We start from the raw sequence: 15269 nt of genomic DNA, 5'->3' as shown, positions 1-15269 counted from the left end.
TGTACCCAGCCACTTGGGTTTTAGTTAATTCCAGATGGAGTCACATTGACAACAAAAAATGGCCATCACAGGTAGTTATTCTCACTGAAAGCAGATAGCCTGACGAGAAATGAGTGCAGTCTAGGTACAGGAAATCCACCAAAGAGATGGACACAAGGCTGCTGTGAAGGACGCATGGCTGCTGGGAAGGACGCATGGCTGCTGCGAAGGACGCGTGGCTGCTGTGAAGGACGCGTGGCTGCTGTGAAGGACGCGTGGCTGCTGCGAAGGACGCGTGGCTGCTGTGAAGGACGCGTGGCTGCTGTGAAGGACGCGTGGCTGCTGCGAAGGACGCGTGGCTGCTGCGAAGGCATCTTCACTCCCCTTCCTCACTAGTTGCCAGAGGAATTGTTGTTCTGTTTTGGTCTTTGGTTTCGTGGCTGTGTGTGGTTTGAATATGTAGCACAGCTAGTCTGGAACTCACTGTACGGCTCTAACTGGCTTCACACTCGTTGTGTAGCTCAGGCTGGCCTCAAATTTGCAGCCTCTCACCTCTCCTTCCGAAGTAATAAGATCCACCACCCCCACCTGAGAGGCATTTTTCAAATCAAAGTGACTTCTGGCTCCATCAGCCTCTGCCCTTGGCACAGGCTGCATCTTCAAATGTCAGGAAAGGGAAGCCGGGTGTGTGTGTGTGTGTGTGTGTGTGTGTGTGTGTGTGTGTGTGTGTATGCATGCGTGTGCTGTGGAGACACACGTTCTTTCCAAAGCACTTTTCTCACGCGCACCTGCTGGATGTCGGAACCAGAGCGGCATTTGCTTACCGACTGCGGGACACCAGGACAGCAATTTGAGCCTCTTTTCTATGTTGGTTTTAGAAAATTTCAGCCAAACTCCAGCACATCCAGCTGTTCAAGGAAGAGCTTCCCAGCCAAGTTTTGGAGTAGCTGCCCCTTCCCGTACCTAGGGTGACGTCCTGGTCACGGGTTCTGGGTGCTCCAGAAGGACCAGCCAGTGGGGTGGAATCACAGGGTAGGGCCCTCGGGAAACAAGTCTGCTGGACATCGAAGGGGAGGCCTGCCTGTGAGCGGTTAGCGCCTCGATCTCCGTGAGGAGCTGAGAGTCCAGCAGTGTTTGTATTTCCACTATTATGTGATATGGGCAAGACACCCACTCAGGGACCCGCTCCGGGAACTCAAGTAGCCTGTGATGTTCATGCAAGAGAACAGGGAAACTGTTCATACCAGTCAGCCGTAAGTTAACAGGCATGTGAGTCCAGAATCCTTTCATCAAAAGACCACGTTAGTGCTAGCCAGGATAAGCTCTGAAAACTGATTTGTGACGAAAAGATTCAGAGTAAAATAAGCCGGTTTTAATTAGGATAAAACTCTTGAAGACAGTGTTTTGTCTGTTACGAGTGTTACTAAAACAAATATTTTCTGCTCATCAGTATGGTTGTTGCTCAGTCGGGTTAACAACAGCTAGTCTCATTTGTCACATTAAAAATATTAAACATGGGGTGGGTGCATAGCTCAGTGGTATAGTGCTTCCCTAGCTTGCCCGAGGCTCTGTACTCAGCCCCCAGTACTGAAAACAAAACAAAAACCTGAACACTGATAATACCATATTTGTTGTATTACATAAAAGCAGTATTCTGAAAGGTTTAAACATTTTTTAAAAAATGAATTTCACCACAGTTTAAGAACCACTGCCTTAAAAGGAATCCTCAGGCAGGGAGCGTGTGTGTGTGTGTGTGTGTGTGTGTGTGTGTGTGTGTGTGTGTGTAAATGGGTAGCTAAAAACAAGCAGAAAGAGATGCTACTGTGTTGGGTGATTATATATCGCATAGTCTCCACAGTCAACAAAAACATTTATTTCCATTCGGAAGTAAATGGGAATAGCTGCTGGCCAGGAGGCTCGGGGCCACGAAGGAAGACCCCCGTTCCCGTCACTCCAGGGTGGCTCAGTTGAGTCCCAGCACAGAGGCAGAGCATCAGTCCACAGGTAGCTAAGCCCGGAAAGGAATCCCGGAGCTTCAACCTCCATCTCACACCATCCTCCTGCCTCTGACTCTTCCACAGCGTGGAACCCACCCAGCCCCAGTGGAGGAACAGCTGCCTCAGATCCTGCCGGGGAATGGGAGCCTTGCTCAGCAGCGGCAGGCCGGGCCACCTGTGAGACCCTGCTAGCCTGAGCACCTTGGGGTTCCACTTACTTCCGCCACAGAGTGACCCACAAACTGAAAGCAAGACTTCGGGTACGGGGTGGAGGACATCCTTTGAGAAAGTCAGCTTTGTCTGGCAAATTGCTGGTGGGTGGGATGAGGAGGTGGGAAAGGCCTTCAGGATCATAGATAGCATCGGGGCTGGTGTGACCTCTGGGTGTCCTGGATCCTCTCAGGATGCAGCCTGGGCGCACAGTCCTGAGAAGAGCATCCACAGGAGTTAGAGCGACAGTTCTCTGGGTTGGAAAGGTGTTGTGTGAAGAGGAAAAGGTGAGGTGTCTGTCATTTTGTACATGTTTAAAACTTCAAATTTTGTCTGTTTCTCCTTGTAAGCCGCTGGCACCCCTTCCAAGTCCTCAAGACACCACATCTTTCTTGAGCCCCCTTTTACTGTGACTTGTAGAGGTTGGGTTCACTGTGAAACCAGAGGTCCCTGTTCTGAGCAGAAGCAAGACCCTGCTGGGTACAAGGCTTGCTAGTTCCACCTGGTACTGTTGGGGAGCAACACAGTGTTTGGCCTGCTTTGTGTGAGTCAGCCATTGCAGAAGACCTTCACCAAGTCCACCGAAGAGCATACGGCACCACAGCAGAGCCTGATGCCCGTGGCCAGGTCTTCAGTCCGTCGGCCCAAACACACTGCTCCCCAGTTGTTTGTGGTCGGAGATCACCCCAGCACTCTATTAAACTGTCTCTGTGGTGGCAAGACACACTGCTTTCTGCAGACACGTGGTCCCTACTTAGAAGGAAGATTATAATGCGTGGTAAAGTGCTCCTAAAATTCTACAAAATGAAAAGCACTAAAAGCTGCCACTCCACATACTCTCCAGTGCAAATCATGCTCCTGAAGACACAACTTTTTATTGCATTTAATTACAGGAGAAAAGTAACACTTCTCTGCCAGCAAGGTTCCTAGAGGGCACATTTAGAAAGCCACCCCCCCACACAGGCTCCGCATGCCCACACACTTACTCACCTCCATATGTATACACCCTCGTATATGCACACATGCCTGGGTATACTCAACATTGACTCATCCATGAGCACAGATTCACAGGCAGACTGACTCATTCATGTGCGTATACACACACATGCGGGAACACTCATAACCGTGGGACTATTGTGCAATCCACCCATGTGCACACAAGCCCATGTGTATTTACATACTCATATATACACAGTACACATTCATATATGCAAACACGTTCACACACTCATGGGTGCACATATATGTACACACTTATTTGCAAACACACTCATCTGGACACTCACATTCACACTTTCGCTTGCTAGTGGCTAACAGGGGGCAGCTGCCTTTTGTCCCTAATGGCCAGGTACAGAGGATTGCACACTGGCCACTCCACAAGTCAAATACTCCGAATCTCCTCCCTCTGCTCACTTTTAGGGGGTGGCAGGACAGAAGTCAGCACCAACCCAGATCGAACCACCAAGCTGGGCAGGAGCAAGGGTGGTCCACATCGCAGCCACAGAAGGGAAAGTCGATCCCACACTTCGGAAGACCGGGTCAATGGCGCAGACAGCGCATTTGCATAGCGACAACCCGAGAAATCACTTGAAGGTCACGTCCTCTGTCCACTCTTGATGACTAAGGCAAGAAGGCCAGCCGCTACATCTCCACCCCCTGCAGCTCTCTCAGAGTGGCCTGCAGGAGCCATCGAAGCTTCCAGAACACACTGGAGGAGGCAGTCCAGGAGCTCCCAGAGGGGCCCCCATGGCGAGCACACTCCTGAACAGCCTGCTGTAGCTGCAGCCGCAGCTGCGGGGAGACGGCGGGACTCCTGTGAGTTGAGGAGAACCAGTGTCGAAATATTTTATCGCAGATGACCTGAGGGGGGAAAGTGAGAGGTTAATTCGGGGAAGCGAGTCATTCTAAAAGAACTAAACGTATTTCCAAAGACACAGCAGAGCCGTGTAGCTGGAGTTTTCCTGGTCCTGCCTGGCCCACAGTCAGGACAAATCTCTCTCAGCCACCAGTCCAGTAGCTGCTCAGACCCAACTGAGTAAACACACAGATGCTTATATTAAACTGTTTGGCCTAATGGCTCAGGCTTCTTGCTAGTTGTTCTTATATCTTAAATTAACCCATTTCTATTCATCTATAAGTTGCCATGTGGCTTGTGGCTTATCTGTATCCTAACATCTTCTCATGACGGCCCAGCGTCTCTCTGCCTCAGCCTTCCACTTCCCAGAATTCTCCTCTGTCCTTGTCCCGCCTATACTTCCTGCCTGGCTACTGGCCAATCAGTGTTTTGTTTATTAACCGATCAGAGCAACACATTTAACCTACAGAGCATCCCACAGCAGAGCCGAGTCTCAGGCCGCCATCTCTGTGTGAGGAGTTGGCCCCTCTGCAGGTCAGAAAGGACTGAGCACATTTCCGAAAAGAAATCACAGCAGAGTCGTACGTAGGCAGGAGCTGTCCAGTAAGGAGCTGGCCCATGGCAGGGCAGAGGGCAGCCTGCTGTCTGTCATCTAGATGGACTGATCCCCTCACAGCGGGGTGAAGCAATAGCTGCCTGCAGCTGTATCCTGAGAGTCAACAGAACACTAGTAAAGAGTAGCATGCAAGTGTGGGCTTTTATCTTTACAGTCCTCCGAGGCCCAGGAGGAAACGAACATTCCAGGGGAAAGCTGTGCAGGCACCAGGCCCTGGAAGGAGCTTTTGAACAGCTTTATTTTCGGGAAGGAAAAAAAAAAAAAAAAAAGCCGCAATTTCATAGGCTTTGTTGCTAAAAGGCCATGAAATCCAGTGGGGAACGAGAGCTCTTCAGACTCCTCACACATTATTTGCCTACAGGTTTCCAGGAGGTCCCCAACCCCACGGTGGGGACCACTGCTTGGGAGCTGCACAGAGAACATGCTTCACTTTCCTTTACCAGGCCTCTGTCAGCCTCATTACCAAACACCTTCACATTCAAGAAGCACCGTTATACAAAGGGAGTTCCAGGACAGCCAGGACCGTTACACGGAGAAACCTTGTCTCCAAAACAAACAAACCAACCCTTGATTTTTATGTCCCTCTCCTGGCAAAGGTGTTATTTAAAAATCTATATATTTTTAATTCTCTTTTGACTAGAAATCACCCTTTTCCTTTGCAAAAATTTTAAATTTCTAGGAAAATACACCATAGCTCTGTCCTCTCCAGCAGAGTCACCGGCAGGAGCTTCTGAGCAACAAGTAAACCCCAACACTAGGCTCCCCTGAGAGGGCATAGCTCCTCCGAATGTCCTCAGAAACTGAATCGGAACCCATCAGACATGTAAATGGAGTTCATCTTAGGTGTGCCTCAAAGGCCCACACGCTGAAGGCTTAGCCACCAACCTGTGGTGCTGCTAGGATGTGGTGGGGATCTGAAGAGGTGTGAGGGAGTGAGGTCACTGGTGTGTGCTTTGCAAGGGATCCTGGGATGGAGGTCTTTCTCTTCCACTTGGCTTCCCTGCCTCCTTGAGGTAAACAGCTGTTCTTTGCCACACGACCCAGCTAGGTTGCTGTGCCCCACCACTGACCCAAAAGCAAAGGGGCTATCAGACTGTAGACGGAAACCTCTGGAATCATGACCCAAAATTAAATTTTCTTCATCATAAGCAGATGGAGTCAGGCATTTCGTCACAGTGACTGAACGCTAATACAACCAAGCACATCTGTCTTTCCAATAAAATACTATTTAGTAAACACAATATCGTAGTATAAATGCTCGCTTATAACCTGACTTTTTTTTTCTGTGTAGTGCTCTATACTACATCACAAAGAAAGCACATTTTGACCTCTGGATCTGTATTCAAAGACAATAGTCACACTCAGTAATGAGTGTGTGTGATCCAGAGCCACAACGCAGTATCACGCTAAGGGTGGAGACAACTCACTTAACTCCCTGAAGCTTCAACTATTAATTAATGGCATTTTAGCAACTATTCCCCACTGGCAAAAGCATATTGTTGTTGAGTTTTAATTATCATAATTTTAATTATATCTTTAAATGAGATGAAATAATTTCCTAAATCCTTCGGCTGTTTGGATTCTGGCCTCTCCTTCCAGTTTTCTTTGGTTCAAAGTCCAATTGCTTCTTAATAAGAGCCCTCTGTGTCCTAAGGATATAACCTTAGTTCCTCGCTCTTTGTTTAAATTTATTTATTTAATATATGCAGTGTGTGTGTGAGAGAGAGAGGAAGAGAGAGAGAGAGAGAGAGAGAGAGAGAGAGAGAGAGAGAGAGAGAGAGAGAACAGTTTGCAGGAGTCAATTCCTTTTCCTGTGTGAGTCCCAGGAGTCAATACCAAAGAGTTGGGCTTGGCAAGTCTCTGTACCCACAGAACCATTTCTGCTAGTCTGTAGTTTCTCTCTCTCTCTCTTTTTTTTTTTTTTTTTTTTTTTTTTTTGGTTTTTTTGAGACAGGGTTTCTCTGTGCAGCTTTGTGCCTTTTCCTGGATCTTGCTCTGTAGACCAGGCTGGCCTCGAACTCGCAAAGATCCACCTGCCTCTGCCTCCTGAATGCTGGGATTAAAAGCGTGTGCCACCACCACCCGGCTTTTTTTTTTTTTTTTTTTTTTTTTGGTTCTGTAGTTTCTCTTAACACAAGATGTGTGGATGAGATCAGAGACGGTGTGGACACAGGTGAAAACCATATTGTCTGCATGACTCAAAGACAGGGCCCTCAGATCCATCAAGGGGTAGCTCCATATGGAAGGGGCTGGGATAGCACCCCAAAAGCCTACATCACCGATGAGCCTTCCGAAAGTGGAAACACCCAGTTATTCTGGCAGTTGGTGTAGCAGTCTGAGTAGACCATGGTGGTAGAACCAGCGTTTTTCCCTGACCTCGGCAGATTCACCAGATTGATCTCTCTGCTGCCCGGGTCTCATCTTGATGGCATGAAAACCCCACACTGTGCCTTCCTGAGCACCCAGCTTAAACTGTTTTGTTTCAGGTTGGATCCCATCAAGTCCTCCCTACACACACACACACACATACACACACACATACACACACACACACACACACACACACACACGCACGCACACGCACACCGAGCACCTTGGGAGGATGGACTAGAGGGAGGTATGGCTGGGGGAGTGGGCTGAATGATAAAATTAATAGAATTTATAAGGCAAGAGCACAGAAAAGAGAGTGAACGTGGCAGGCAGCCGTGAGGTAGCCCACCCTCGGGAGCAGCTTGGACATCCTCTGGTTACACTCAGCACCTGGGCACTGGGGGGCCCAAGTTCACACCCACCCACCTGAAGGCATCAGATGAAGTCAGAAGGGGACAGTTCCTCCAAAGAGAAAGGGCAGTTTCCAACTGATGGGAGAGAGATTCAGCCCTGGGATTGCAGTCTCCCTCCCTGCAGACGCGCTGTGACTGACAAAGCTAGAGGCAGTTCCTGCTCCTCATCTCTGACCTCCTGGATCCACATCTTCACTCTCCCTGCCACCTGTCCTGCCTGTCTGTGATGATGTCTGTCCAGCCTCCCCTGTTGACCCCCTTTCTCGGGACTGCCTTGCATCGTGGGTCTTGGCCTCCCTGGCCTCAGCTCTGGCTCCCATTGTTTCTCTCTGAGAATTTACAGACCCTGGCAGAAAGATCACATCGCCTTCTGTGGGAGGGCCAATGGGCTGAGGACGTTCCTCCTTAGGGGTCACCAAGGCTGACGTGGCTGCTGGCTGGCCGGGCGAGTGTGTCCTTTCTGTTTCAGCACCTCCACAGGCATCCATCCTGCCGGCTGCTGCAAGCTGGTCAACCGTCCCAGACAGGAGGAAGATCGTTCTTTGACCAACAGCTTGCAAGTAGCTGCATCGCCCCACTAAAACCTCCAAACGATCTCTCGGAAGCAGCCTCAGGAGGAGCTGCAGAGAGCGGGAGCCGCCCTCTGGGGGCTGTGCTGGGACCTCCACCCATCAGACCCCACTGGTCACTCGGGCAACCACCACCCAGACAGTAAGAAACAAGGAGTGGTGAAGAACTCTCCATCCTGCCCCGGGGGAATACAACGAACCCAGAGACCTGCAGACACAAACATCATCTCCCCGGCTCTCAGGGCTGCTCACCTGTAGGTTGCTGTTCACACGCTGAGCTCCACACCTGTTCACCCTCAAATCACACTTAGAAAAACAGTCAAAGAAGTTGCAGTCCTCGTCTCCTGTGCAGTTTTGCTCAAGGATTTCCCTCATCTTAGGCTCAAAAAACGCCATGTCTACGTCGATAGCTACCACCTGAAATGGAAGAGGCACAGGTCAGTAAGGACAGCAATCGAACAACAGCGCAGGCCCTGTGGGAGAACCCGTTCACGGCTCCTTTTCCTGTCCTGATGTCGAATGGGTCCACATGACTGTGACCACGGAGTCCACCTGTTGGGAGGCCACGCCCAGGCCCCCAGCACCTTCACAAGTGCTTCCTTTGACACAAGCTGGTATCACCAATCATGTCCCACAGTTTGACTGTAAAGATCCTTGGTGTCACTAACTTGAGCCTAGGGTTTGGGACTGTAACCACCCATCCAACATTCATCTCTGGACCTCCCTGGACTTTAAAGGTAGAATATGTACAATAACTTAATGGATTTTCTTTCTGTTGCTTTTTTAAAGTTTGTTTTTATTTGTACTTAATGTGTATGTGTGTGTGTGTGTGCACATATATGCCACAGGTGTGCAAGTACCTGTGAGGCTGAAAAAGGGCATTGGCTCTCCTGGTGCTAGGCTACAGGTGGTTGTGAGTCACCTGACCTGGGTTCTGGGAACCAAAGTCAGGTTCTCCAGAAGAGCAGCTGGCACCCTCAACCACTGAGCCACCTCTCCAGCCCCCTCCTTCTGGTTCCTTTCTAACCATCTATGACATTTGTCAACATGAATAACAAAACAATCAGAGAAGTTCTCCAGACTGCTAAGTTTCACATTTCTTCACACCTCTGAGGGTAGGGATTATAAATGCTATGAGAGACAGACAATTGAGCCCCAAGATTACGAACAATGGCAGGATGCTCTGTTTATGGCACATCTGGTATCCAAGTCAACTGACCAATCAGATGAGCCTCGGGAAAATGGCAGCTGAAATCAGATTCAGCATGCATAATTCAACAGCATCAACCACGAATTCCACTGTCAGAGGAAGAACTTGGAGACTGCTGGAATTTCAGATGTATCCTTCTGGCTTCCAACCAAATAGGCTTCAAAAATCAAAAAAAAAAAAAAAAAAAAGAAGAACAACTTATAAATTATGCAGATTTTCCTCTGCCACCTGGATAAAAAAAAAAAATGAACTCAAATCCTCTTGAATCTGGAGTCTGCCCAAGTTCAACAGCTGATAGCCTTGAGATAAGAAGTCATTACAAAATGTGACATCTTTGAAGGAACTGGCGCCCCACAAGCCCTCACCCCCATAGCATCTCAGAGAGGGCTCAGTTGCTGGTGTCATTCAGCTTCAGAACGCATGTTCATTGATTCTACTTTCGTTTTCTTTTTTTTTTTTTTTTTCCACTCAGGATCGATGCTGGAAGTGGACTGGCTTCCCAGGGACTATATCAGTAGAACAGCAGGGAGGACATAAATTATTTTAAAATGTGTGCAGAATAATGAGAACAAAGCACAGAGAACTCCCTTTTTGATGATCTTTACCTAATGATAAACTCAGGCATGGCAAACAATTCATTGTTGTTGCTTGTTTTGAGGGAGTTGAATTTTTTTTCAAATTTTTTATAAAATCTTTTTATTTTGTCTTTGACAAGTTCATACATGTGTACTATGTGTCTTGATCATATCTACCCTTCCCCCACCCTTCCACTTATTTATGTTTATGGTGAGAATTCCTTTTGACTGCTAAGTTTCACATTTCTTCACACCTCTGAGGGTAGGGATTATAAATGCTATGAGAGACAGACAATTGAGCCCCAAGATTACGAACAATGGCAGGATGCTCTGTTTATGGCACATCTGGTATCCATTTCTCTCTTCCTACACACACACACACACACACACACACACACACACACACACACACACACACACAACCACACACTCCAACATATCCCCTTCCCACCTGGTGTCCTCTCCTTTTGTTGCTATTTTGGGGGAGATACTGGGGAGCCCAGGGGCAGCACAGAAGCCTGATAAGCATTCCACCACTGAGCCACACCCCTAACCCTATTAAAAGTGGGTGTTTTGCTTTCCTTTTTTTTTCTTTTGTGATGCTGAGAATTGAACCCAGGGCTTTGTGAACACCAGGTTGAATTCTACCACTGAGCTACATCCCAAGCCTATACAATTTATCAATCTTTCCTGTCATTATTTGGTCAACATTAATAATTAATCTCACCACTTAGCTTGGTTAAAAACACTGAAAATTACTAAGAACTAGGGGCTGGAGAGAGAGCTTGTCAGTCAAGAGAACTTGATGTTCTCTCAAAGGACTCAGGTTGGTTCCCAGCACCCACATAGTAGCTCACAAACATCCATAACTCCAGTTCCAGGGAACCTGATGACTTCTTCTGACTTCTGTGGGCACCAGGCACACACATGGTTCACATACATACATACATGGAGGCAAAACACTCATACACCTAAAATAAACAGTGAAAGATTTTAAGTGGTACACAGACATACATCAGGCAAAACACCCATATACATAAACTTGCAACTCAAATTCTAAATGGTCTTTTAATAAAAACCCAGAGCCAGAGTATTAGGGCAAATGCTGGAAGATCAGAGAGACAAAGGAGCAAACCACAGCCACCACCTCTTACCTCACCAGCTCCTCAGCCTGAAAAAACTCTAGTTCTGTCTCCTCACGCCTTATAGACCTCTCTCTGCCCAGTCATCACTTCTTGGGATTAAAGGCATGAGTGCTTCCCAAACAAAGGCATGAGATCTAGATCTCAAGTGCTGGAATTAAAGGCGTGTGCCACCACTGCCTGGCTCTGTTTCTCTCTTAGACTGAGTCAATCTCATGTAGTCAAGGGTGGCTTTGAACTCACAGAGACCCAGACAGATCTCTGCCTCCTGAGTGCTAGGATTAAAGGTGTGTGCTATCACTGCCTGGCTTCTATGTTTAATCTAGTGGCTTGTTCTGTTCTCTGATCTTCAGGCAAATTTATTAGGGTACACAATATATCACCACATAAAATAATGTAATAACTTAATTTTTTAATTAATGAGAGCTGTGCTAGTGAACCTACTGTCTTTATAATTTATTGTCAGGGCAAGGACCATTCTCTCCTGATTTCTGGCTCTCTCTCCAGCCTCTGTGTTCCTCCTCACCCCCACTTGTGACACGTTCTTCTCATCTCCCAGTGAGAGGCAGATTTATTTTTTTAATTTATACTATGTAGCCTAGAATGGATTGCAGCTCCTGTGTACCTAAAATAAGAACAGCAGCAAAACAAACAGGGGACCCTTCCTAAAACTTTTCAACATCAAGAGAATCACAGACTTCATCCTGAACAAACGACCCAAGTAGTGTCCTCTGCTCACACCTCCTCCTCCTCCTCGGGGCACCAGATTGGAAACATTGGTGACAATCCTCTCTTGAGCAGGAAGCATCTCACCGGCTTGAAAGGCAGGCCTATGTGATTTGGGGTCACCTTCATTTCTCAGTTATTCATTTGCAAGTACTGCATAAGGCCTGAAGGCCTGCGCTGCGAGACTTGGAATCTTCTGTTCCCTTGCCTCATCTATAAGACTCCCTCCCTCTCCTCAGGGCAGGGGGTCAGCCCAGGCTCAAGAATAAAACCGACCTTCTGGAAGCAGGAGTGGGGGCAGGGTCTCAAACTTGAACACAGACCAGAGCCGCTGGGAAAGTGTTAGCTTGCTTGCATGTTTTTGAGACAGGATCTCATCATGTAGCCCAGGCTGGCCTTGAACTCACCATCTTCCTGCTTGGTCTTCCTGCGTATTGGATTGGATCACAGGTGCTGCCTCAGCCCTCTCCAGTGTCTCAGATTCAGTAGGTCTGAGGTGCAGTGTGAGAATTTACATTGTGGGGCTGGTGAAGGCACTTGTTACCAACCCTAGGACCTGAATTCACCCTACCTACATGGTATGAGGGACAGAACCATTGCCCACAAGTTGACACTGAGCCTCTCTGCATATGCTGTGGCATTCATGACTCCCACATACAAAATAAATAGGTAAATGTGACAGAAAATGGAATTTGCATTGCTAACAAGTTCTCTGATAAGGATAACCAGTAATAAGTCTTCAGGGAGGAGTGGGGACTCACAGTAACAGTGTTATACCTCACAAGCTCCTCCCTCCCCTCCACTGTGGGTCACAAATGGACCCAACATTGTTCTCTCATGCAGGTAAACACAGCTGTTGAGGAGCTCAAGGAGACAATGGCTATGTCATGCCCAGAGTGCAGCATTCCACATTACGATGTCCCTAAGACGCAGGTGGTTATATGCCCCATCTCAGGTGGCTATGTCCCCAGAACTCATAATGGCTATATCCATACCTCAAGTGACCGTGACAAGACTTTTTGGAAGCGGAGGGCAACAACTGCTCATCTTTCTACTGCAGGCTTCTGCTCACTGAGCTGCTCTCTTCCCCACTAGGACGGCAGAACTCCACATGCCTCTCTAGACGTCCTATTGCAGACTTGAAACTGACTAGACTCTCTCCCAAAGAACACTGAAGGCAGTGACTATCTCAGCATCCAGGTGCTGTGGACCCAGAATGCCTGGCCTGGAAGGGGCTGTTCTCCCCATCTGCAGTCCCGGAACCTACCCTCCGCAGCCCACACAGATCCTGTACTGGCACTAACCAGCCATCATAGCTGCCCTCAAGAAAATGAGGCACTTCCTCTGCTTCCTGCCTGGCCTCTGCCTCCTGTGGGCTCCTTCACTGACAATGGGGCTATTTAAATCCTCTTGTCTTGCCTGGCAAGGAAGCGGTCTGGAACGGGAGTGACCAGGAGCCACAAGGCTGCCCACAGTTGCACTGGCTTCCTTCTGGAAGCCCACACCTCATTCCCTCCCACACAGACAGACCAGAGCCTCTTCTCTCCACCACAAACATGGCAGCCTGCTTCCACTTACCGTGAAGTCCCTCTTGATGGCGAAGTTCTCAGGCTTGACATCACAGAGGTGGAGGCGGTGGGAGAAGTCGCTGTCGAAATGGCTCACCATGTCCAGGAAGCTGAGAGCAATGTGGCTAATAGCCTGTGCCTGGCCAGCATCATCCAGTGGGAAGAGAGCCCTGTGGTGAGGGCTACCAGCAGCCAAGTACTCCACTGCGTAAAAGTGGCCACAGGATCCCAGCACGGGCAGGATGTGGCGGCTCAGATCTGGCAGCAGGCTGAAGTACACGTATTCCTCTTGCTGGAGCAGTGACCACGCACTGGCCAGTTGTTGCCGCCAGCCAGGGCCCTGCCTGGCAGGCCACAGGGGAACTATGCTGTTGTTGGGCAGCTCCAAGCCCAGGGTGTTCTTGACTTCCCCAGCCACCATCAGGAGCAGCTCAGCCTCGGGGATGCTCGGGGCACCTGGCCCCGTTTCCTCCTCCAGCAGATGGAGGGGTGGGAAGCTGGAGAAAGCCTCCCTCTTGGATTTGAGGACCACAGTCCGGCCCCTCCACTGGGCCTGCAGCACCTTCTTGCCACGCTCATAATACAGGCAGCGCTGGTACAGCAGCTCCCCGGCCACGCACAGGTCCTCGCACAGGGCGCCTGTGAGCCAGCCACCGCGGTAGTCCTGGCACTGGAACGGAGGAAACAGTGGGTCACAACAGGGCAGGGATAGGGGACAAGGGACAACACATAATGACATCCTGCACTCAAGGCTTTGTAATTAGTAGAGGAGAGAGACTGTCCAGGTGAAGAGTGCTGGAGCCCACTCCAAAAACATCTACATTCACCTTATTCCTTATTCGGTCCTAAGACAGGAATAAAATCCCACAGTGTCTTTTCTCCCTGCTTTGCTTATTGTAACACCCCTGAATGATCCACGGTGGACACTATGCAGTGTGGCACTGTGGACAAATCCCTGGACCAATAGCCATAAGCCTGAAGTCTGACCTCCCCCGGCTGGGCTGCGGTGTGCCCAGCACGCCGCCTCCCTGGCCAGGGCCTCACACCCCCTCTGTATCTTACTGCTCTGCCTCCCTGGCACAGTGACTCTACAACCCAGTCAGAGGCACATGCAGAGAGTGAAAAGGTGTCCCAAGGCCAGGCCTACAAGATGGCCTTTGAGCCACGGTCAGACATGTCGGCAAGTTCATCAGCCAGCTTCATTGTTCCTGAGTTGCTTATAAGATGTGCCTTAAAGTCAAGAAAATAAACTTCTAGTGCTTAGACACAATTTCAAAACCAGAAACTGTCTGGAAACCACAAGCTTTCCTGACTCATTTGGCCACATGTGGTGTCAAGGAGGCTGAGATGATGAGGCATTTACAGCCCCTGTTTGATGCTGTGACTGTGTACATCTGGCTAAGAATTCCTAATCTGCCTGATGACGGCTGCTACCCTGTCCCTGTACCATGCAAAGAGTGTGAATTCCAAACCCTACAGAACCACTGAGCACTCCGTAAGAATTGTGGACTTTCATGAAAACTGAAGGTGAAGTGTTCAAAGTGCCTGTTAACCAAGAGCACGTCTGTGTGTTGGTCTCTGGTTTGTTAGGCCATCTTATCACCTGAAGCCTCAAGGTCTGAACTGCCCTCCCCAGTGGCCTCCTGCTGAGAGATCTCTCCTGCTACGGTGGACTTTAGAACTCTCTGGACCACAGAGACTGAAGATCAGGCTAGTCGAGCACCAGCTTACTAGCCTTCTTACAACAGTTCTGCAGATAGAGAGTCTGGGACCCAGGGCTGGAGCGGTGGCTCGAAGTCCACCCTTTGCCTTGCCGAGGACCTGGGTTCAGACTCTAGAACCACACGGCACCTCACATCTGTGACTTCAATTCCAGGGGGTCTGACACCCACCTCTGACTCAGACATCAGACACACACGGAGCACGTGCATAAATGTAGTCAAAGCTCTTACAGATGAAATAAAATTTTAAAGCAGAAAAAAGCGCTGGCCCTGATCTCCCAGCTAGAGAATGGCACCATATGCCCAGACTTTTGTTGG

At 49.1% G+C, this 15269-nt stretch overlaps 1 protein-coding gene across 4 annotated transcripts in view; it reads right to left on the bottom strand.

Moving 5' to 3' along the window:
* Positions 1 to 1329: 1329 nt before the first annotated feature.
* Positions 1330 to 15269, bottom strand: part of Dipk1c (divergent protein kinase domain 1C) — a 21457-nt gene continuing 7517 nt past the window's right edge. For all 4 annotated transcript variants that reach the window (XM_052742702.1, XM_052742703.1, XM_052742705.1 and 1 more), the window contains exons 2-4: positions 13241 to 13900; positions 8262 to 8426; positions 1330 to 4046 (exon numbers count right to left, since the gene is read on the bottom strand). In XM_052742702.1, coding sequence (XP_052598662.1) covers positions 3828 to 4046; positions 8262 to 8426; positions 13241 to 13900 — 1044 coding nt within the window. In that variant the 3' untranslated portion in view covers positions 1330 to 3827. The remainder of the gene's footprint in view (positions 4047 to 8261; positions 8427 to 13240; positions 13901 to 15269) is intronic.

The sequence above is a fragment of the Peromyscus californicus genome, unplaced genomic scaffold, assembly GCF_007827085.1.
Source record: "Peromyscus californicus insignis strain IS unplaced genomic scaffold, ASM782708v3 Scaffold_17__1_contigs__length_78620276, whole genome shotgun sequence".
Lineage (NCBI taxonomy): Eukaryota > Metazoa > Chordata > Mammalia > Rodentia > Cricetidae > Peromyscus > Peromyscus californicus.
The sequence above is the reverse complement of the archived record's forward strand: the minus strand, read 5'-3'. Positions and strand labels throughout refer to the sequence as shown.